The 25,619-nt window shown below is 35.2% G+C and overlaps 1 protein-coding gene across 1 annotated transcript in view; it reads right to left on the bottom strand.

Annotated features, from left to right (window-relative positions):
- The window catches only part of SLC4A10 (solute carrier family 4 member 10), a 312,403-nt gene that overhangs the window by 199,970 nt on the left and 86,814 nt on the right, over positions 1 to 25,619 (bottom strand). Inside the window, 1 exon segment of the mRNA XM_021075903.1 lies at positions 4,922 to 5,003. Coding sequence (XP_020931562.1) covers positions 4,922 to 5,003 — 82 coding nt within the window.

The raw sequence follows: 25,619 nt of genomic DNA, 5'->3' as shown, positions 1-25,619 counted from the left end.
GTCAGATGATCATTTTCCATTAAATACACTGCACCTGAGACTTTATAGATATTTTTAACCACCTGGCATTTCTACAAACTGTACTCATGGTGCTGGATTTTACCAGTATTTTTATTAGCTAAATATGTACATGTAAGTTTTGAGAAACACTAATTTTCAAATTAAAATTTTTAATTGAAAGATAAGTTTATAAAATGTGTGTTTGTATTCAATAGCAATTCCCAATTCTATTTCACTTAAAATAAATATCTCTTGTTATGCTTTATTCATATTACTAAAGCTCTTGAAAAGTGGAACTATGGTCTTTTCTTAACTAGACAAAAAGAGAAATTACCACCATCTTACCCTCAGTAATGCCACCTCTCTCTGGCACTCTCTGACTTTATGTTACACTACTTGTTGAATTTTCCTGAACCATGACATCCAACTCATTGCCCCTACATTACTTCTGATGCAGGGTAATCAACCTGGGAACCGGTAACAGAGCTATTAATTCTTTGCATGCATCACAGCAGAATCCTCCACAGCATCCTCAATGCAAGAATGTTTGTCTACTTAGTATGATCTAAGAGCAGAGCAAATATTTAGAAAGTCAACATAAATAAGGATGTTCTTACTTTCAAAATTCTAAAATATAGTGCTACATTTGCATTTTACGATATTAATTTCAATCACCAGTAACTTAGTCACAAGTATTCATTCTGGGATAAAAATACTCACTATAGACATCAGCAAACAGAAAAAAATCTGATTTATCTAATTGTGTTTAGTTGATCAGAAATATCTTTTAATAAGCATTGTACACTATGTGTATTTCCTAACCATGCTCAGTTAAAGCAAATGTATGTAATACATGTTGACATAATAATTAAAATGACATTATTAAATCTTATTTTTGTATTATGTGTTTTCCATTCAAAGGGACCATTCAGTATTTTACTGTAATTATTTTTTAAATACCACCTGTTAACTTCCAATTATTTTTATATGGATTATCAATCATAATCTTTAAACCCAAGGTGGCTATTACCTGGAACTGAGTAAATTTCTATGCTAAATTCTTGCTTTATTAGGTTTTCCTATGTCAGTCTAGTAAATATACACATAGCTTGTCATGGTATGATGTAAATAAAATAGTAAATATACTGCTAAAAAAGGTAATATAATAGCATTCCAAATATAAAGAAAAATTAGTGGAGATTTTATTTTTTAAAAAATAGACTTTTTTTTTTAGAGAAATCTTAGGTTCACAGCAAAATATAACAGAAGAAGCAGAGATCCCATATAGCCCCTGCTCACCCTTGCAACATACATAGTTTCCTCCACTATTAACACCATGCAGAGTGGTACATTTGCTAAAATTGATGAACTACATTGACACATCATAATCACCCAAAACCTATAGTTTACATTAGGCTTCACTCTTGGTCTGGTATATACTATGAAAATTTGGACAAATGTATAATGACATATATCTACCATTATCATACAGTATCATACAGAATAGTTTCATTGCAATATTTGTGTATCAACTGCAGATTTTTAGTTCGCAGTTATTCTGAAGTTTTGATATGAGTCTATATATATATATGAGTATACATATATATATATATGAGATTATTTTAAGTTGTTGGTCTCTTAATTGCAAGTGCACCTCCAGTGTCCTGCATTTGTACCCTCCTCTTCCCACGATTTCTGATTTTGGTGGCATAATTGTGTGTGGATGTTTTCATATCTTTACTGAATATATACCTTTACTGGTGAGCCTTGTCATTTGTGGAATTTTTGTTTCTGGTTGCAGCCTTTTCTTTTCTGCCTAGAGACGTTCCTTTAGAATTTGTTGTAAAGCTGGTTTAGTGTTGCTGAATTCTCTTAGCTTTTGCTTATCTGTAAAGCTTTTGATTTCTCCTTCAAATCTGAATGAGAGCCTTGCTGGGTAAAATAATCTTGCTTGGAGGTATCTTCCTTTCATCACGTTAAGTATATCATGCCACTCCCTTCTGGCCTGCAGAGTTTCTGCTGAAAAATCTGCCGATAACCTTATCGGGATTCCCTTGTATGTTCTTTGTTTCTTTTCCCTAGCTGCTTTCAGTATTTTCTCTTTGTCTTTAATTTTGGTCCATTTGATTAATATGTGTCTCGGGGTATTCCTCCCTGGGTTTCTTTTATATGCTACTCATTGCACTTCCTGGATTTGAGTGAGTGGTTCCTTTCCCATGTTAAGGAACTTTTTGGCTATTATCTCTTTGAATATTTTTTCTGTCTCCTTCTCTCTCTCTTCTCCTTCTGGCACCCCTATAATACGGATGGTGGTGCGTTTAACGTTGTCCCAGAGTTCTCTGAGACTCTTCATTTGTTTTCAATCTTTTTTCTCTTTTCTGTTCTGTATCCATAATTTCCACTAATCTGTCCTCCTCCTCACTTATTTGTTCTTCTGCCTCTTGTACTCTGCTGTTGGCTGCTTCTAATGGATTTTTTATTTCAGTTACTGTATTTTACATCTCTTCTTGCTTAAGTGTTATATCATGTATCTCTTTGCTCAGTGTTTCCTGTAAATTATCCATCTTGGCTTCCAGTTTATTTCCAATGTCTTGCATCATCTTCAGCATCAACAGTCTAAAGTCTTTTTCCTGGAGGCTGAGAATCTCCTGATCACTTAGCCATTTTTTCTGGGGTTTTTTCTTTCTCCCTCGTCTGAGTTATAGTTCTCTGTCTTTTCATTTTTATGGGTTTTTGGTGTGGTGACCTTTTTGCCGACAACAGAGTTGTAGCCTCTCTTGCTTTGGGTGTCTGCCCCCCTTGTGGTTGAAGTTGGTATTGGGGCTTGCTGTAGGCTTCCTGATGGGAGGGACTGATGCCTGCTCCCTGATAGGTGGGGCTGATTCCTATCCCTCTGGTGGGTGGGGCTTTGTCTCTGGGTGAGATTAGAGGCAGCTGTGTGCCTGGAGGGTCTTTAGGCAGGCTGTTTAAGGATGGAGGGGCTCTGATCCCACCTGGATTGTTGTTTGGCCTGGGACTTCTCAGTGCTGATGGGTGGGGCCAGGTTTTCCCAAAATGGCCACCTCCAGAGAAAGGTACACTGATGAATACTCCCAAGAGCTTTGCCTCCAATGCCCTTCCCCCACAACAAACCACATTCACCCCCTGTTTTCCCAGGAGATCCACCAAGAACTGCAGTTGGGTCCAACCGAGATTCCTGTGGAGCCTTTGCTTTGCCCTGGGACCCAGTGCATGTGAAAGTCTGTGTGTGCCTTTCAAGAATGGGGTCTCCATTTCCCCCAGTCCTGTGGAGCTCCTGCACACAAGCCCCGCTGGCCTTCAATGCCAGATGCCCCAGGGGCTCTTTCTCCCAGTGCCAGATCCCCACACGTGGGAGTTTGATGTGGGGCTCAGAGCTCTCACTCCTGTGGGTGAGTCTCTGTGAACCAGTTAGTTTCCAGTCTGTGGGGCTTCCCACCCAGGAGGTGCAGGGTTGTGTATATTACATAATCGTCCCTCCTACCTCTTGATGTGGCCTCCTCTTTGTCTTCTGGAGTAGGGTATCTTTTTGAAAGTTTCCAGTCCATTTGGTTGAAGATTGCTCAGCATTTGGTTGTAATTTTGTTGTTTTTAGGAGAGAAGCTGAGCTCCAGTCCTTCTATTCTGCCATCTTAATCCTCTAGTTTCACTGCCCTAAAAATGCTCTATGCTCCATATATTCATCCACTTATTTGATTTTTTTTGAACGATTTTTAAGAAAAATTAGTTTTATATTATCCATAAGTTATGTTTTTCAGGTTTTATGTTCCCTTCAATTAGTGTAGTGACTATGTATAGCATAACAAATTGCTATACCTGCCCAGTAAGTACAACCTTTCCAGATCTTGGGTGTTTTCTGTGCCTCGAGCAAAATGTCAAGTACAGAGTGGATATAACTTGTTGAAAGTTGTCTCTAAATAGTATATTAACTCTCCTATTATTTAATTATTGTAGCTAAAGATAAAACCCAAGAACAATAAATTTAATTGTAATTTAAGTGGCTACAATGCAATTGTTAAGAGGAATAAACGCTTATTTTTCAGCTGCAGTGGATTTTTAAGAGCTATCTCGAATTAGTTTTACTTAAGATGACTTGCTTTCACTTTTCAAAAAAAAGATTAAAAATATCATATACTTTGTTATCTCACGAGTAATAATTTCTTGTTAAAAATTAAATTGAACTAATGGTGTATATACATAAATTGTGGTGTGATAATAATTGTCAATACTTATATAATTCTTATACCAGGTACTATTCTAAGTATTTTTCCTTATTTCTCAAAAAACTTTATGAAATATATTCCATTCTTACTCTTTTTTTTTAACAACAGAGAAGACTGAGGTAAAGAGAAGCTGCATAACTGGGTGAAGGTTCCAGGGACAGAACTGATATCTGAACTCAGTACAGTCTGGTTTCAGAGTCTCTACACTTAACCTGTTGCTGGACCATATCACCTCCCTATTGAAAAGGAGCTTCTTCCTATTGAAGAGAACACGTACAAATGATGCCTCTAACACTTTCCCACATATATCTAAGTAAAACTAGAATACCACCTGTCCTTAACTCCCTTTTGGTGACAGCCTACTCTGACGACATAGGCTGAGTTAGAGGCCCTTCCCCTCCTCCCCTCTCACATACCACCCAATATGCTGCTCTGTCATTAATGTCGTCTTTTTATTCCCCAGTTAATTGTAATTCTTTGAAGCAAGGATTATTGAAAGACTGGCACACAACATACTACAACAATATAAAAGTTCAATACATGTTGAATGAGTTAATGCTTCTCACCCTCTGCCACCACCACCATTATTCTGATATCAACTTTTGCAGTTCTCCATATTATAACAAACTTCACATCTCTCTGAAATACCAATGCTATCCCCTCTCCCGAAATAGTCTTACCTTCTAAATCTTCTTTCTCAAAGTGTGTTTTGAGAATTGAACGAGTTCCACCTCTATCCACAACTGCTTCTTCATCATTTCTCTATAGAAATGGGGAGAAAGAAGAAATGATAGTAATATATTCTCTTAATTTCATCAGATAAACTTTAATATGATCTAATCATTAAAGGACTTAATTCAGTAATTTAAACCTACTTATACATGACTATTCTATTTGATTATCAGGTGTTAGTTTACAAAAAGGGAGACTAAAATTAATTTGACCACATTTTCAGAGAAGGAATGCCATTTGATTTTCCATGATATTGAAAGCAGTCAAACATTCCATTTGGCATCATTTGTTAGTGAGATGAAAAATAGAAAACAAACAGTTATCCTGTCAATTTAGTAACGTGCATTTTTATCTCTGATAAAAAATTCCTGTTAATAAGATGACATTTTGAACTACATATGGAAAATATGAAAATCATTAGTATTAACATCACTAATGCTATGGCAGGGAGAAATAATTCCACTGCCATTATAAATGGTGTTGGGGGTAACTAATCTCTTGAAAGCAATTAGTAGCAATTATTAGGTAAACTACAACTCTAATTACTTTGCTTAAGTATAATGAATTTTATTCAAACTAAACTGTAAATTATAATCTTGTACATTGAACCTTCATTCAGTTTCCATAAATTTTTTTGCCTATTTAGTAGAGCTGAGCATAGGCTCTGTCTTTTAAACATTCTACACATACTCAAAACAATACATTCACTGGTTTGGTACTCAATAAAATAATGGAGGAGGTGTGAGCATAATCCATTTTGACTATGCAAGAATAGACAAAAAACAAAACACTGAATGAAATGAATTACGAATTATTTAGAGCTTTCATGAACACCTATGTAGAAATTGCCTTAAAAGTGAGCACTCAGCACAAAAGGAGAAATGAAAAGGTAGATTGAAATTGAATGAATTTTTCAAGATCTATTTCTAAGGCTATTCTAGTAAATGACTATTAGAAAAGTAAAAGTTTTCCATGTCTTCTTTGAAAGCATTTTAATTCCTGAACATAATTCTGATAGAGACTTATCCTCCATGTTTTGCAAATAAGAACTTTCAACTGTAGGATTACAGACATATTTCAACCTAAAAAGATCAGATCTCATATGCTTCAAATACAGTAAAATACACAGCAAAAGGACATGTTTTATAGCCTGTGGTCCTGTTGTCTTTCTGACAACTTGTGCTGACACAAGTCAGGGCAAAGTCTTTGAAATCAGAGTTAAAGAAACCTACATTATAAATGAGAGAAAATGAGACCAAAAATTAAAATGAAGATGGATTTCAGAGCCCATTGTTCTTGTGTTTGGTAAAGTTTAAAAAAATCTGTTGGTTTTAGCAATAGAAAAAAATAAGATGAGACATAATTTTCCTGAGCCAAATGCATGCAAGTTTCAACCTATTTTGAATCTGTTCTTGATACATTTATAAATCAAATTTATCCTCTGTGTGAGACATTTTCAAATATATGTCACATTAGAGTACAATTCTGCCCTCTGGGGTGTTGTTAGGAAGAAAGCCAAAAGCTAAATCATGCATCCTTGTTCAAAGGTCGGAAGGAGCACTATTCCATTATATCTCAAATGGCATGCTCTGAAAACTGTTGACCTAATTTTAATTTTTCTTTAAAAGAAAAAGAACTAGAAACTAAAATAATATTAATATAACTCAACGTAAGTGACTCATTTTGCACTTTCATATCATCCTCTTTAAATACTCTCTGGATGTTCCACAGAAACATCAGACGTTTGATCTATTCAGCTAAAAATTTCAGCTAAAATACGTTTTAATGATGCATTCATTGAAATTCCTCCACTTTAGTTATAATTCAAAAGATCACTTCAATATTATTCAAGGCTTTTTAACAAGTATTTCCTGCTCCCTTATTACCAAGGGCAAGTAAACATGAGGTGTGATGCAAATGCAAAGGGACATGTGGCACTGAGTGCCAGTCTATGTGGTAGGGTTAGGGTTAGGATTAGAGCCAAACAGAGCCCTAACATAAATTTTTACTTCATTTTTACTGTTACATTCTTTGCATTTGTTGAACATCAAGTACATTAATGCACCCTAATTTCCATATGTATTTACTTATCTAGGTATAAATTTTAGCACTGTGTAGGGAAAGAAGACATAAATATATTACTTTGCCTTTCAATACAATTAACTCTTGTTCTACTCTTAGGTGAATATTTATAAGATGATCGAGTCCAGTAAATAGTGTAGGACAAGGTTTTAAATTGGGGGGAACATGGCCCACAGTGAGATATATATATATCCCAACACTATCACATACTCATTTACGTAAAATCAAAACAAAAGTTTCACCAACCAGCAGTTACTCTTTCTATAAACAATGCACTTTGATATTTTCTGTTCCAGAGTATATTATTTCATTTAAAGCTCTTAGTCACTACCCATTAAATTTATTTCAAGATTTAAAAATGGCTTGTGACTTGTAATTTGAAAAATGTTGACATAAACGATGGCCCTGGGACAGAGTAACAGTAACTATTTCCCACAGAAATGTCTTCTAAAATTGTTTGTAAACATCATTAGCTCTATGAATATGCAAAACAAAAAATACATTTTTCTGATATACCATAACTCTTGAGCACAGCCATCAATGGAATGAGTAAATTTTCTAGTTTTAAAAACTAAAATCTAACAGTAATCCTGTGAGTAGGAAAATTCAAACTTTTTCATGTCCTTTTGATAACTCCCATTGTATTTAAATTGGTTTAACAGAAGAGGAAGCAGTTCATTTTCTAATCAATTTTTCTTCCCTAGAAACATTTATATATTATGTTTAAAAAGTAACCATTTTTTCTGCCTTTTTATTAGGTGTTATATATGAAAATAGTTTGATGTGCTATAAATCCTCCACTAACCCTTACAGATTCACCTTTCCTTCTAATTCACCACACTCTATGTTTTTACAAACTGCATCACTAGGATCCCTCGCCTTCTAGCCTCCTATTGAGTTCAACTAATGAGATGACAGAGGAGGAGAGAGACATGGCCCTTATTGGGTCATAGTTTGGCTATGGCTGTGATCCTCTATCAAAGACCAAAACTCTTGTCACCTGCTCTTCTACAGCCATACATCTTGCCAGTTTCCATTAACTGTTCCCCACCTTGCTCCTTTAGGCTTAGGAGTAGTGACAGGTTCTGGCTGTTGCAGGTTTCTGGGATTTCACTAACCCTGGTTGATTACTCTTTATCCTGCCTACACTTTTAAAAAAGTCCCTTCATTAAACTCTTTTTATCACCCTTTTTGAGTGATCATCTGTTTCTTGCTGTGACCCTGATTTACACATATCAGATTTATTTTAATGACTAAAACACATGACACCAAGTTTCATAGAGATGAATATATAATCAAAATGGTAACCTATGCCCATAACTTTGACTAAGAGATGTCTATCAAAAAATACCATTGAATGTTTAATTAGATATGTTTGTTTATCTTTGCTTTTATTTCTTTTGCCTTAGAGGATGGATTAAAAAAAATACTGCTACTATTTATATCAAAGAGTGTTTTGCCTATGTTCTCTTCTAAGACTTTCATTGTTTCAGGTCTTATATTTAGGTTTTTAATCTACTTTAAGTTTATTTTTGTATACAGTTTGAAGGAATGTTCTAATATCATTCTCTGACATGTAGCTGTCCAGTTTCCCCAATACCACTTATTGAAGACACTGTCCTTTCTCCACTGTATTCTTGCTTCCTTTGTCACAGATTAATTGACCATGGGCACAGGGGTTTACTTCTTAGCTCTCTATTCTGTTCCATTTATCTATGTGTTGGTTTTTGTGCCATACTATGCTGTTTTGATTTTTGTATCTTTGTAGTATAGTATGAAGTCAGAGAACATGCTACTAAGATTGCTTTAGCAGCATTATGTACAATAGCCAAGATAATGGAAACAACTCGTGTCCATCAACAGATGAATGGATAAAGAACATGTGGTATATGCATACAATTAAATGCTACTCAGCCATAAAAAGAATAAAATTATGCCATTTGCAACAATATGGGTGGACCAAGAGAGAATTATGTTTAGTGAAATAAATCAGAGAAAGACAAATACTATGTTTTCACTCATAAATGGAATCTAAAAAAATAAAATCAATAAATGTATATAACAAAATAGAAAGAGGCTCACAGATATAGAAAAAAACTAGTGGATGCCAGCAGGGAGAGTGAAGGGGAAGGGGCAAGAGAGGGGTATGGGATTAAGAAGATAAAAACTGTTATGTACAAAAGAGATAAGAAACAAGGATATATAATACAGCACAGAGAAATATAGGCATAAATTTTTAATAATTTTAAAAGGAGTATAATCTATAAAAATATTGAATCACTATTTTGTACACCTGAAACTAAGACAACATTGCAAATCACTTACATTGCAATAAAGGAGTTCCTGTTGTGGCTCAGCAGAAATGAATCTGACTAGGAACCATGAAATTGTAGGTTTGATCCCTGGCCTTGCTCAGTGGATTAAGGATCCAGTGTTGCTGGGATCTGTGGTGTAAGTCTCAGATGTGGCTCAGATCTGGCATTGCTGTGGCTCTGGCGTAGGCTGGCAGCTGTAACTCCAATTTGACTCCTAGCCTAGGAACCTCCATATGCCACAGGTGCGGCCCTAAAAAGCCAAAAAACAAAAAATTATATTGCAATAAAAAAACAAATAGCATCTAAATAAATAAAGTCACATCTGTATTTTTGAAAGATAATGTCTATATTAAAAGTGTTATGCGGGCAGAGCAAGATGGCGGAGGAGTAAGAGGTGAAGCTCACCTTCTCCCACAAACACATCAAAAAAATACATTTGCATGTAAAGCGACTCACATTGATTGCTGGCAGAAGTTAAACCTCCAAAAAGGGCAAGAAACTCTTGACATAACTGGGTAGAACAAAAGAAAGAGAAGAGAGAAGGAATCAGGACGGGACTAGCATTCCTGAGAGTGAGCCATGAAAGAGAAAAGGAACACACATTCTGGGAAGCCACCTAACTGACGGAAAGATCAGCTGAGTTGGCGGGACCTCAAAGTCGCTGAAAAATGCAGAAGCGTAGCGGGTGGACTGAGAACAGCAAAGCAGAGTGAGAGCTGCAAAGATTATCTCAACCACCAGCCAGGACACCTCAGCCTGAAACACTTAGGGGGAGGCTGGGCACTGAGACTCAGGTTCCAGAGGTAAGTCCCAAGGAGAGGACTGGGGCTGGCTGTGTAGGGTTAGCATGAGGGACTAAAGAACAGTGCACCATGGGCGGGGGAATGGTATGCCACAGACTGAGAAGGGGAACACCATGTCAGAAGGAACACGGGAGAAGGTCCAGACCACAGCATATAACATATAAAAAAGACCGTACACCATGACAAGGTGGGATTAATCCCAGGTTCACAAGGATGGTTCAACATATGCAAATCAATCAACATCATACACCACATTAAAAAAAGAAAAGTCAAAAACCAGATGATCATCTCAATTGATGCAGAGAAAGCATTTGACAAAGTCCAACATCCATTTATGATAAAAACTCTTACCAAAGTGGGTATAAGAGGGAACATACCTTAACATAATCAAACCATTTATGACAAACCCACAGCAAATATAATACTCAATGGAGAAAAATTGAAAACTTTCTCCCTAAAATCTGGAACAAGACAGGGATGCCAACTCTCACCACTATTGTTCACCATAATATCAGAAGTCCTACCCACAGCAATTAAACAACCTGAAGAAATAAAAGGCTTCCAAATAGGAGAGAAGAGGTAAAACTGTCACTGTATGCAGATGACATGATACCATATATAGAAAACCCTAAGGACTCAACCCAAAAACCACTTGAACTGATCAACAAATTCAGCAAAGTAGCAGGATATAAGATTAACATTCAGAAATCAGTCACATTTCTGTATACTAACAACGAAATAGTAGAAAAGGAATACAAAAATACAATACCTTTTAAAATTGCACCCCTGAAAATCAAATACCTGGGAATACACCTGACCAAGAAGCTAAAGGACTTATATGCTGAGAACTATAAAACATTAATCCAGGAAATTAAAGAGGATGTAAAGAAATAGAAAGATATTCCATGCTCCTGGGCTGGAAAAATTAATATTGTAAAAGTGGCCATACTGCTCAAAGCAATGTAGAGATCCAATGCAATCCCTGTCAAATTATCTATGACATTTTTCACAGAACTAGAACAAACAATCCAAAAACTTATATGGAACCATGAAACAAAAACTAAGCAGGAGGTATAACTCTCCCAGACTTCAGGCAATATTACAAAGCCACAGTCATCAAAACAGTGTGGTGCTGGTACCAAAACAGACATGCAGACAATGCAACAGAATAGAGAACCCAGAAATAAACCCTGACACCTACGGTCAACTAATCTTTGACAAAAGAGGCAAGAACATTAAATGGGGAAAAGAAAGTCTATTTAGCAAGAATGCTGGGAAACCTGACAGCTGCATGCAAATCAACGAAACTTGAACACACCCTCACACCATGCATGAAAATAAACTCAAAATGGCTTAAAGACTTAAATATAAGATAAGACACCATCAAACTCCTGGGAGAGAACATAGGCAAAACATTCTCAGACATCAACCTTACAAATGTTTTCTCAGGTCAGTCTCCCAAAGCATCAGAAATAAAAGCAAAAATAAACCAATGGGACCTAATCAAACTGACAAGCTTTTGCACAGCAAAGGAAACCAAACAGAAAACAAAAAGACAACTTACAGAATGGGAGAAAATACTTTAAAATGATGCAACTGACAAGGGCCTCATCTGTAAAATATACAAACAACTTATACAACTCAACAGCAAAAAAGCCAAAAACTCCATGGAAAAGTGGACAAAAGACCTGAATAGACATTTCTCCAAAGAAGATATACAGATGGCCAACAAGCACATGAAGAAATGCTCCACATCCCTGATTCTTAGAGAAATGCAAAACAAAACTACCATGAGATATCACCTCACGCCAGTCAGAATGGCCATCATTAATGAGTCCACAAATAACAAGTGCTGGAGGGGGTGTGGAGGAAAGGGGAACCCTCCCTCACTGTTGGTAGGAATGTAAGCTGGTACAACCACTATGGAAAACCGTATGGAGGTACTTTAGAAAACTATACATAGAACTACCGTATGACCCAGCAATCCCACTCTTGGTCATATATCAGGACAAACCTTTCCTTGAAAAGATGCATCCGCATGTTCATTGCAGCACTATTCATGATAGCCAAGACATGGAAACAACCCAAATGTCCATTGACAGATGATTGCATTAGGAAGATGTGGTATATATACACAATGGAATACCACTCGGCCATAAAAAAAGGACAAAAGAATGCCAATTGCAGCAACATGGATGGAACAAGAGACTCTCATACAGAGCGAAGTAAATCAGAAAGACAAAGACAACTACCATATGATATCACTTATAGCTGGAACCTAATATACAGCACAAATGAGCCTTTCCACAGAAAAGAAAATCATGGACTTGGAGAATAGACTTGTGGTTGCCAGGGTGGATGGGGAGAGAGTGGGGCGAATTGGGAGCTTTGGGTTAAAAGATGCAAACTATTGCCTTTGCAATGGATTATCAATGAGATCCTGCTGTGTAGCACTGGGAACTATGTCTAGTCATTTATGATGGAGCATAATAGTATGAGAAAAAAGAATGTATACATGTATAGGTAACTGGGTCACCATGCTCTACAGTAGGAAAAAAAATCGTATTTGGGAAATAACAATTTTTTAAAAGTGTATAATTAGCAAAAAATTATTGTTGGATGAAGAGCAAAGGAAAAAATGGTGGGAAAAAGTCTTTGAATCATCAAAGAACTCTCAATAGCATAATTAACCCAAGGATGCTTAATTTCTGAAAAAAATGATAAAGAGCATATAGAATAAGCTTCTGGATGTGCGAAAGTGAGTGAAAAAGGGGAACTAATCAAACATAAGTATTAAACACTTGCAAAGAATATTTCCTATAACTCAAGGAATGTATGTATATATTTCCACTAATAAGGAACCACTCAGAAATTACCTTTTAATTTGGTTTACTGGGTCTCTTTCAACCTATATGTCAAGGCTAATTTTGAGTTTCACTTAGTATGCTATGTTTCAATAAAATAAATTAACCCATGTTTTTTAATAGCGTATTATTTGCTCTAAGAGGTTGGTCTGAGAAGATGTTGCTGTCATTTATGTAAGAGAGTGTTTGGCCTATGTTTTCCTCTAAGCGTTTTATAGTGTCTGGTCTTATATCTAGGTCTTTAATCCATCAGAGGAGTGGATCAAGAAGATGTGGTACATATACATAATGGAATATTACTCAGCCATTAAAAGGAATGAAATACGGGCATTTTTAGCAACATGGATGGACTTAAAAATTATCATGCTAAGTGAAGTCAGCCATACAATGAGACACCAACATCAAATGCTTTCACTGACGTGGAATCTGAAAAAAGGACAGACTGAATTTCTTTGCAGAACAGATACTGTCTCACAGACTTTGAAAAACTTATGGTCTCCAAAGGAGACAGTTCGGGGGGTGGAGGGATGCGCTGGGGGTGTGGGATGGAAATCCTATAAAATTGGATTGTGACGATCATTGTACAACTACAAATGTAATAAATTCATTGAGTAATAAAAAAATAGCATATTATTTTGAAATTAGGTATTTAAAATCTTATATCTACTTTAAAATATAGACTATACCATTTCACAGTAATACATGTTAATCTATTTGATACACTGTATTGATTAAATCATATGAAATGCATGAAATTTATTTATTCTAAAATAGCCTCAATAAATTATTCTCTCTCCTTCTCAATTTTTTTTTTTTTAAAGGAGGGTGGAGTTCCCGTCGTGGCTCAGTGGTTAACGAATCCAACTAGGAACCATGACGTTGTGGGTTCAATCCCTGGCCTTACTCAGTGGGTTAAGGATCAGGCATTGCTGTGAGCTGTGGTGTAGGTCGCAGAAGTGGCTCGGATCCTGTGTTGCTGTGGCTCTGACGTAGGCTGGCGGCTACAGCTCCAATTCGACCCCTAGCCTGGGAACCTCCACATGCCATGGGTGCAGCCCTAGAAAAGGCAAAAAGACAAAAAAAAAAAAAAAAAAAAGCAACAAACAGTAGGGTGTCCATTTCTAAAAGTGTCTAATTGGGGAGGTGTCAATTAGGTTTCATTTGCTTATTTAAAGTAAATGTGTTATTTCACCTTTACACATGCAGGAAAAAATAGAACTGGGAATAAGAATTGGAGAGTAAAACCCTCTGTCATAGGAATAGAAATAAAAAGGAACAAACTAAATCATCATGTAAAAATTTCAAGATTTTTCTCATCTCATTTATTTGGAAAACTTCACCCATTCAAACTTTAAAGACCAGCGTGGGGACTACACATTTAGATCAGAGATGTTAGTCTGCTGAAATGAGGTAGTCCAGAGTCAGGCTGAAATATTCAAATGGTGAAATGCTGAAAAGCACAGTGTTGATAATCTTCTGATTCTAAGCTATTTCTGGTTCAGGATTAATTTCATCACAACATACAATATTATACTTATTATTGCCACTGTGACCCAAAGAATACTATCTCTCTAGAGGACCTAACATCTGATGGTTTAAGGATAGAAAGTGTTTGAGAAGTTCAGAACAGTTTCCACTAGTCAAAAGTATTTCAATAGGCAGTGATACCTTCATAACTGGGTTGCTGCCTTGTTTGCCCACCCGATCCTTCAGATTTGTTTGTTTTGAATTCTGGACTTGACTCTTGCCTTGTTCTTAAGCAGACGTAGAGCCTCAGTTCTGCTGATGCATCCAACTCTGTACCCAGAAAATGATTCTAACTGCTGCCTCATGCTGTCTTTGCTCTCTTCATGTTGCTTGCATACAAAATAGCCTAGGAGGCTCTGTCTTAGAGGCCTTCCTTTGTTTATTCTGCTGTGTCCTTCCCTAAGCATTTGCCACACCCCATAAGCTTTGTTGGATGCTCAAGACCAAGTTCATTGTGGTATAACCTATCTCTCTGCTACTGATGCTCCCATTTAGGGGATCAGCAGATAAGCAGAGTTTCCTGGATAAAGGCTGAAAATTTGTATGTGGGGCTACATACCACCTGGATTTAAATCTTGTTTCAATTAATTCCTAGCTGTGTGACTTCACCATCTTATGTAATCTCTCTGCATCTTGAGTGACTTATTAATACATGTAAAGTTCTTGAGTTTGGCAAGCATGTATTAAGTTCTCAATAAATATTATTTCTAATATTTTTATTTATATTATTATTTGTGCTATTAGAGCCACAAAAAAACAGTAAGACTTAGTTCCTTCCCTCAAAGAGTTTATATACTTCATGGTAGGTACAATACACAATGGTATTGTGAAAGAAATTGGTACAGGTGAAACAAACATAACAGTTATTATTTTTCTCCAATAAAATCAGTAAAAATACCATTAAAAGAGATAGCTGAGTTGATTTTTTAAATATTCAATGTATCTTTGCCATGCAGATAAGGGGACAAAGTGATAGTTTGGGCATAAGTTTCAAGAAAAAATGCCTATTTATTTGAATAAGGGTGAAAGACAATAGTAAAACTCAGAGAAAGACTGACTGGATACTACACTACCAACCTCCTGATCTGGTTCTCCTTAAAATCTTAATGCCTGGAAAGAAAACTTCTCCTAAAACCTGGGACAAGATCGAAAATAATGATGTGAAAAAAATAGAATTTCTAGAAAGTAGAAAAATAATAATTATATATATATATATCTTAAAATTTAAAACTGTAAATGGGTAAAATAGTGAGCTGGATGGGGATATAAGAATTAGGGAACTGTGAAAAATATCTTAAAATTATACAGAATATATCACAATGCTAAAAAATATGAAATCGATAATTTTTAAATGAAGAATTATATGATAGCCTAACATACCTAATTGGAGTTCTAGAAGATAAGAATAAAGAAAATGAGGGAGAAGTATTGTTTGAAATAACAGGTGAAATTTTTCCAGAATTGATAAAAGACATAAATCCTCAGATTCAGGAATCACAGTGAATAATAAAAAGGATAATTAAAAGAAAATTGACACATACACATATCATGTGAAACTTCAAAATGACGTATTTTTAAAGCAGCAATGAGAAAAAATTAACTACAAAGGGATGACAAATTAACAAAAACAGAAACTAGAAGACAGTAAAATAATATCTTCGGAATACCAAGAAAAAATAATTGTTAACCTAAAAGTAGATAGCCAGCTAAGCTATCATTAAGAAAGTCACTTCAGACAAATAGAAACTGAAAGAATATATCATGAGGGCATCCTTTCTAAAGGAACTTCTAAGTGTATATTTCAAGAAGAAATAAAATAATCCCAGAAATGCTATCTGAGATGCAAGAAGGAATCTCAAGCTAAGAAACTGAAGGACATAAACAAATATAAATAAAATGATTTAAAAAATTATTTCATGATATAAAATATTTTCAGTTGTACAATACTTGAATTTTTTATATTGAGTCATTTTTAACTTCAGTGTAAGGGTTATTTTTGTCTGTATTCAAATACTTATCTGTGCTTCAGTTTAGATTATATAAATGAATTATAATAACATTTATAATCATCCTATATATTAATACTTTTTTCCATTCCTGATATTTTTACTGAAATACTTAGACTTGTAGGAGACATAAGATTCAATAAGGGATTAAAAAAAGGGAGTTCCCCTTGAGGCTCAGTGATAACAAATCCAACTAGTATCCATGAGGACACAAATTCAACCCCTGGCCTCCCTCAGTGGGTTAAGGATTCAGCATTGCCACGAGCTGCAGTGTAGGTCACAGATGCAGTTCGGATCTGGTGTTGCAGTGGCTGTGGCGTAGGCCAGCAGCTGCAGCTCCCATTCAACCCCTAGCTGGGAACTTCCATATGCTGTGAGTACAGCCCTAAAAAGCAAAAAAAAAAAAAAAAAAAAAAAAAAAAAAAGAGAAAAAGCAAAAAAGAAGGGGATAAGGTATTTTTAAATAAAATTATCAATTTCTACCTTTTCCATTGTGAATAAAAGCTTGTTCTTTTCAATTTTGTAAGAATCTACAAAATTAGAGTACTGCACAAGTATTTAGCCTTCTCATCATAAATTAGGACAGCTCTGAGTTGGCCTACATATACAATAGTCAATTATATGAATTATTTAAAATGAAATAAGCCCATGCTGTCTGTATTTTAATGACTTATACATTAATTGGACTTAATCTTCAATAATTTGCAAAATTAGAAGTCTTCTAATATAAGTAAAACCAACAAATTAAAGCCAGAAAGTAGGAATAATAAAGTAATATTTGCAAGGCTTTATGGATTAAATAAACAAGGAAATTTTAAGATTTTTTAGATAACTAAAATGGTACCGAAGAGTACAATAAATAAACATTAGAAGGTGGACTTCAGTGATAAGAAAACAAGCAATGAAGTTATATTTCATGTATATGCTTAAGTTATGAAAAGTGTAATGTTTAAAAAATTAATTTCAAAAGTAAAGTAAACAAGTCTAACCAGCTTTGTGATTTTTCTTCTTTAACCTCAGTGATTATTTATTAGTTATATGTCTTAGTAAAATAGTGGAAATCCAAAAGGTACTTCAGACAAAGTAGTCATATCATTTACTAAAAAATTAACTTCTATTACATTAATAGTAACTTTAAGCAAAGCAATTTTGCTAATTATACATATGTTAAAAATGTGGGAGATGGAATGAAGAAGGACCACTTTATTTACTTTCCCTTTTAGATCTAAAAAAGAACAAAATCAAACAAACAAAAAAGCCATGCTCTTAAATTTTCTAATTATGTCAAAACTCAAGGGACATAGAGCAAGACAATAAAAATATCTTAATAATGGAAAAGATAGAATTACACATGAAATGGGAAATGAGGAAAAAAGAAAATGACTAAAAATGTATATAACACTTTTGATGGATAACTTCTTAAATTTCCTCAATCACTTATTCCCTTCAAAAGAGAAAAGCTATTATCTGAAGTAAATCTGTGTATAATTGAGACATGAGGATTTCTTCCACCACTTAGAATAACCAAGCTCTAATTATTAGAAATATATGTGATTAACATTCTCCTCTACTTAGCATATAATAGAAGCAGCCAAAACTAATTTATAGCTAGTGTTATACTATAAATAGCCCTCATTTATTAAGTCCATGCTGTCAATAGGCACTAAATTGAGGTCCATAAGAGGAAGCAGAGTGGTGTCTAATAAAATCTCTAAAGGCAGACCTCTGGGGTTCACATCTCATTCTTACATTTACTACTTACTTAGCCATGTGACTTTGAGTAAGTTCTTTGTGCCTCAAATTCCTCATATGCAAAATGGGAATTATAAACTAAAATAATTATATATGTATAAGTAACTCATTAATGAATGGTACAGTATTAGTCTTTCTGACTTATTTCACCTAGCATAATGCCCTCAAGTTCCACTCCCGTTGTTACAAATAGCAAGATTTCATTTCATTATTTTTTATGGCTGAGTAATATTCCATTGCATATATACCACATTTTCTTACCATTCATCTGTCAATGAACACTAAGGTTGTTTCTATATCTTAGTTACTGCAAATACTGCTGCAATGACACATAAATAAATATAAATATGTGTGTGTGTGTGTGTGTGTGTGTGTGTGTGTGTGTGTGTTTTCTTTGGATAAATATCCAGAAGTGAAATTGCTGGATCACATGTCATTTCTATTTTTAATTTTTCTGAGGCATATCCATACTGTTTCCATAGTAGCTGCCCCAATTTACATTCCCCACCAACAGTGCATAATGGCTCCCTTTTTTCCACATCTTCTCTAACACTCATCATTTCTCGTCTTTTTATAATAGCCATTCTAACTTGTGTGAGGTGATATCTCACTGTGGTTTCGATTTGCATTTCCCTGTGAATTAATGAGCATTTTTTATGTACCTGCTGGTTATTTGCATATTTTCTTTAGGAAAAAAATGTCTATTCAAGTGCTCTGCCCTTTTTAAATTAGATTATATTTTTGCTATTGTGTTGTATGAGTTCTTTATATATTTTAGATATTAGCCCCTTATCAGATGTATGATTTGCAAATCCCTTCTCCCATCGGTAGGTTGTCTTTTTATTTTGTTGAAAATTTCCTTTGCTGTGAATAAGCTTTTTAATTTGATGTAATCCCATCTGTTTATTTCTGCTTTTGTTGCCTTTGTTTTTGGTGTCAAATAAAAAAATCATTGGCCTCTATCTTTTATGTTAGAAGTTTTTCTCAGAGGTCTCACGGTCTTTGATTTTATGCTCATATTTAAGAGTATGAAACCAAGTTAATTGGCAGCCCTGAGTATGTGAATAGGGCTTGTCAACTTAGAGTATATTGTAAAGTGATTTGGTTTGGCTGTTTCTTTGGGAAACCCTGACATCAATATATCTGCGACTTTCCTCCTGAGCTTGTTAAGTCCAGGTAGATCCTCCATTATCCTGAGAGTCTGAAAGATGAAGGCCTGGCTGTCAGTTTTCTAGGAGCAAAATGGAGGAAGAAAGTTGAATTCACCATATTCTTACTGGAGCTGTTTCAAATATGGTGCTTTATGACTTTATCTGTTCCTAGGTTCCTCAGTCCAAAGAGATTCTATTTTACCCCCTCCATAGAATAAAATTCCAGTCTATGGATGGGGCAGAGGTGGAATATTTGCCTGGTTGGCTGAAGTGGAGGAAGATGATCTAGAAATGCCCTTAACTTTTAATGCAATACTCCTTTACTTTAATAGTTTGATTCTCTCTTTCAGGAGTACCTGGTGCCTTTCAGGATGCTTCAGTATAAATTGGGCTGGTTCTCAGCTTTTGCCACTGCCAGTTTACAATTCTATTTTCTCAGTTAGCAAAGTCACTTGACATTTTCCTTCTGCTTTTTTGCTCACAAAATTTTGTCACTTTTTTCTCTCTCCCATTCTCCCACCTTAATTTAGTTCTGGTATAAAGAAAAGGTTAAAAATAACATTAATTGTCTTTTTAATAGGATTTTGGGAGAAAAGAAAAGTAGCTGTGTGATAGTTTAACCTAAATTCTCCTAATTTCCCTTCATCTTTGCTATATTTTCAGAAAATATAAACTAGGATAATATTTTCTTTATACTATTATTCTAGTATTAATACTTATTCTGCTTCTATTATACTTCACTGTAACTATTAACACATTTCCTAATCTCTAGTTCATAGCAAACAAATTCTGAATAAGCTTCAGAAAATTTTTCCTGTCTAAAACATACTTCAGTATTATATAACATAATCCATATATTAGGTCAAAATTTACTAATAATTTAACATGTTCCAGAATCTGTACAAGTCATAGGAATACTGAATTGAAAGACACACCTGCCTGGAGTTCCTTTTGTGGCTCAGTGGTAATGAACTCAACTAGGATCCATGAGGACACGGGTTTGATCCCTGGCCTCGCACAGTGGGTTGTCCAGTGTTGCCATGAGCTATAATGAGACCTAAGGAGGCTAAGAAACTTTCCCAGGAACCCTCAGTACTAAGAGGCCAAGACTGAGTTTGAAAGCATATTAATACTCTTAACCAACATGCTACACTGCAAAGATATTAGTTAAATCTTAAATATAAAATTCTATAATTTAACTTTGAAACACTTCAGAGTATGGTCAAACCCCACTTATACACCTCAGCTAATATGAATTCGTAATGGTATCCAAAGTGACCTAGGCCATATATTTCCATGAACATTTCATATTCGTTACCCATTTTGGTACACAACAAAAATGTACTAAGTAGTTACAATGTGCCAGGAACAATATTAGTGCTTGCTTTAAAAAAGTAAAAGATACTAACTTTGCCTATAAACAGTTCATAGTCAAGGCTGGAAAATCAATGACTTCAATGTAGCATGTATTGTGCTTCATTTAAGGTAAATACTAGAATCCAGAAGAACATGAGGAAAAAAACACTTAATTCACTCTGAAGGGATAAGGGGATGTTTCAAAAGGAGATAATACAAAAATAAATCTTGAGGCCTAAGAAAGAATTAGCCAGGCAAAAACAAGAGAAATGAGGGACCAAAGGCATCAGATGCAGAGAACAGCATCTTAAAAGGTTTGAGAGAGCCTGTCTTTATCTAACTAGTAGAACTTAGACTAAGTTTAACTAAAGATGGCTACGTTTAAATGTCACTTCCTCGTTCTTCAAAAAATTAAAAATAGAACTACCATATGATCGAGCAGTCCCACTTCTGGGTATGCATTTAAAGGAAATAAAATAACTGTCTCGAAGAGATGTCTGTACCCCATGTTCATTGCCACATTACAATATCAAAGATATGGAAACAACCTAAGAGTCCATCAATAAGTTGAATAAATAAAATAAATGCAGTGGAATAGTTTTTAGGCATGAGAAAGAAGGAAATCCTGTCACTGACAACAGCATGGATGCATCCTGAGGGTATTATACTAATTGAAATAAGTCAGACAGTGAAAGATAAATATTGTATGTTCTCACATATCTGAACTCTAAAAATTACCATGAAGGTAGTGGGGAGCATTCAGAATGAGTCTGAGTAGGCAAATGCCTATTCTTGGTTTCCATTTTAGAAAGGATATTCTGGCAGCTGAGTGATGAGTAGGTTGCTTCGGAGATAGGAGGAAAAAGAAATACCAATTAAGAAATGATTACAATAGTGTAGGTAAGAAGAGAATGTGAAATCACACTGCGGTCAAGACAATGAATGGGGAATGGAAAGAAAAGGTAAATTTCAGACTCCTTAGGAGAAAGAATCTACATAACTTGGTGAGTAACTGGATCTAGGGTTGGGATTAAAAGGTTGAAAATTATTATCAAGTCATCATTCTAGAAAAGACGAGGTTTTAAAAATAAAATGTTTAGCTTGGGACACACCAAGTTTGAGATATTTATAGGATAAATGAATAGAAATGCTATGTCTGGAACACTAGAAGTTAAGATACAAATTTAAGCTATAGATTTGGAATTTATCACCATGTAAAGCAGCAGTTATTAATTTTTGCTGCCCATCATATTCACTTGGAAAGTTTTGGTAACTATAGAAGCCTGGGTTCTATCTCCACAGACTTTACCTAGTACTTCTGAAATAAGCCTGAGATATCAATGTTTTTAAAAGCTAAACTTTTGATTTTGAAGCATAGTTACAATGAAAAATCACTGGTGGACAATTTAAATAATGAATATTGGAGTTCCCGTCGTGGCACAATGGTTAACGAATCCAACTAGGAACCATGAGGTTGCGGGTTCGGTCCCTGCCCTTGCTCAGTGGGTTAACGATCCGGCGTCGCCGTGAGCTGTGGTGTAGGTTGCAGACGCGGCTTGGATCTCACGTTGCTGTAGCTCTGGCGTAAGCCGGAGGCTACAGCTCCGATCTGACCCCTAACCTGGGAATCTCCATATGCCGCGGGAGCGGCCCAAGAAATAGCAAAAAGACCAAAAAAAAAAATAAAAAAATTAAAAAAATAAATAAATAATGAATATTGAATAGATTCGTGGTTTTCAAACAGTATATTGTACCAACCAGGGGAGACCGAAAAGAAAGTATCAGAAATATTACGATGATAATAACAATAATTTATTGAGCACCTATGGTAGGAACTGTGCTAAAGATTTTATACCCATTATTTGTAGTAGAAGAGAGATCAAAAAGAATGAGTTAAATGAAAGTTAAGTCTTTCATGATGTCTTCCACAGCACTTGCAGGTTACCTTGCTGTCTCAACATCTCAATTTGGCATCTGAAAAATACTTATACATGGCTATTTGATGTCTAATTCAAGTGTATATAATCCTAAACAGTTAAACACAGTGGTTAGGAGCAAGAGCTGCAGAGTTAGACTTCCTGGTTTGAACTCCATATTCATCCTATCCTTTGCTGACAATTTTGATCTTGCATAAACTATTTAGTTTCTTTTTGTATACTACATATACATATATAAATATATACACACACACACATATATATAAGGTATAATATATGTGTATGTATATAAAATATGTACTAAATATATGTGTTTTTGTGAGTGTGTATGAATATATATAATACTTTACATATACTATAATGTAAATTTCTTGAAGGGATGGATTTGCTTTATATCTTATTAATACTAGTTAATAGCTTTTTCCTTAACTTTACCTAGTCCAGTGGGGACTAATTATAATAACTAATATTTGTTAAGCTAGGCACTGTTTCAAGTAACTTGCTTATATTAACTCATTACTTCAGGTGATTTCCATTACAAGCCTAGATATTAGCATGAAATTATCCTCATTTTATAGATGACAATACTGAGGGAAAGAGAAATTAGATAACATTACTAAAATAAACATTGTCTGTAAGTGGAAGATATGTGGTTCAAACAAGGGAATCCAGGTCTAGAACTCTAGCCCCTAACTACTGTGCTATACTTCCTCCCTCTATACTACACAACAGACTCAATAAATTCTTGTAAGATTGAATAAAATTTGAAAAAATAAAAAAGGACTGGATAGAAATAAATGGCATACGTTAATTTATAAAGCATACTTTGTGGTGTACTTCATTGAAATCAGGCTATGTTGACTTTTAGAAAGAAAAGTCTGGCGTTCCCGCTGTGATGCAGTGAGTTAAGAATCCGGCTTCAGGGGCTTGGATTGTTGAGGAGGTGCGGGTTTGATTCCCAGCCTGGTGCAGTGGATTAAGGATCCATTGTTGCCACAGCTGCAGTGTAGGTCACATCTGCAGCTTGAATTCAATCCCTAGCTTAGGAACTTCCATATGCCGTGAGTAAAGCCATAAAAAAAAAAAGAAAGAAAATGTTGATAAAGGAATATTCAATTATCTTTTAAATTTATTTAGATACCTATACTATCATTTTTTAAAAGGGTTGGGATGAGGAAAGGATCACTTCAGTAAATGTTTTTTATCTGTTTTTTGAGGTAAAAAAACAAAGTTTAAATATTTAAACATTTTTCAAATGATTTTTTTTTCATTATAGCTGGTTTACAATGTTCTGTCAATTTTCTACTGTACAGCGTGGTGACCCAGTTACACACACATGTATAGATTTATCACAAGTGATTGGACATAGTTCCTAGCGCTATACAGCAGAATCTCATTGCTAATCCATTGCAAAGTCAATAGTCTTCGTCTATTAACCCCAGACTCCTAGACCATCCCACTCCCTCCCCATCCCCCTTGGCAACCACAAGTCTATTCTCCAAGTCCATGATTTTCTTTTCTGTGGAAAGGCTCATTTGTGCTGTATATTAGGTTCCAGCTATAAGTGATATCATATGGTAGTTGTCTTTGTCTTTCTGACTTACTTCGCTCTGTATGAGAGTCTCTTGTTCCATCCATGTTGCTGCAATTGGCATTCTTTTGTCCTTTTTTATGGCCGAGTAGTACTCCATTGTGTAGATATACCACTTCTTCCTAATGCAATCATCTGTCGATGGACATTTGGGTTGTTTCCATGTCTTGGCTGTTGTGAATAGTGCTGCAATGAACATGCAGCTACATGTGTCTTTTTTAAGGAAAGGTTTGTCCTGATATATGCCCAAGAGTGGGATTGCTGGGTCATATGGTAGTTCTATGTATAGTTTTCTAAAGTACCTCCATACTGTTTTCCATAGTACCTCCATGCTGTTTTCCGTAGTGGTTGTACCAGCTTACATTCCCAACAGTGAGGGAGGGTTCCCTTTTCTCCACACCCCCTCCAGCACTTGTTGTTTGTGGACTTATTAATGATGGCCATTCTGACTGGCGTGAGGTGATATCTCATGGTAGTTTTGTTTTGCATTTCTCTAAGAATCAGGGATGTGGAGCATCGTTTCAATTGCTTGTTGGCCATCTGTTTATCTTCCTTGGAGAAATGTCTATTCAGGTCTTTTGTCCACTTTTCCATGGAGTTTTTGGCTTTTTTGCTGTTGAGTTGTATAAGTTGTTTGTATATTTTACAGATGAGGCCCTTGTCAGTTGCATCATTTTAAAGTATTTTCTCCCATTCTGTAAGTTGTCTTTTTGTTTTCTCTTTGGTTTCCTTTGCTGTGCAAAAGCTTGTCAGTTTGATTAGGTCCCATTGGTTTATTTTTGCTTTTATTTCTGATGCTTTGGGAGACTGATGTTTAAAAATTTTAAAGCAACCCAAACCCAAATGTTCTCCAAAATTTCTCCCAGAAAGGGGTCTATGATTTAAAATTAGCACTGAAAATTTATTGGGCATATGTATGGCTCTTTCCCAGGCAATATGAAGTCACAATATTCATATAAGAACAACTTCACAAGAACTTCCAGAAATTTTTTTTTTAAATAATGCAGACTTCTACAGGAAGAAACAGTATACTCTCAATTATATGGGTCTGCTATTGCTCTAAATAAAAGGCCAGAAGAGCAATTGTGTCTTTTTTCATTTTTACTCACTCTTGTGGAATTTCATGATTTTACTTCTGACATATTTTATGTGGATGATGTACTAAATAAGAGTATTCAATTCCAATTTTTTCACAATTCCCATGCATAAATCTCATCGTCTGGGGTCTGATAACAAAAATCACAACCCAGATGTCACACCTA

This window comes from Sus scrofa, chromosome 15 (assembly GCF_000003025.6).
Source record: "Sus scrofa isolate TJ Tabasco breed Duroc chromosome 15, Sscrofa11.1, whole genome shotgun sequence".
NCBI classification, from domain to species: domain Eukaryota; kingdom Metazoa; phylum Chordata; class Mammalia; order Artiodactyla; family Suidae; genus Sus; species Sus scrofa.
This window is presented reverse-complemented; position numbering and strand designations above follow the sequence as displayed.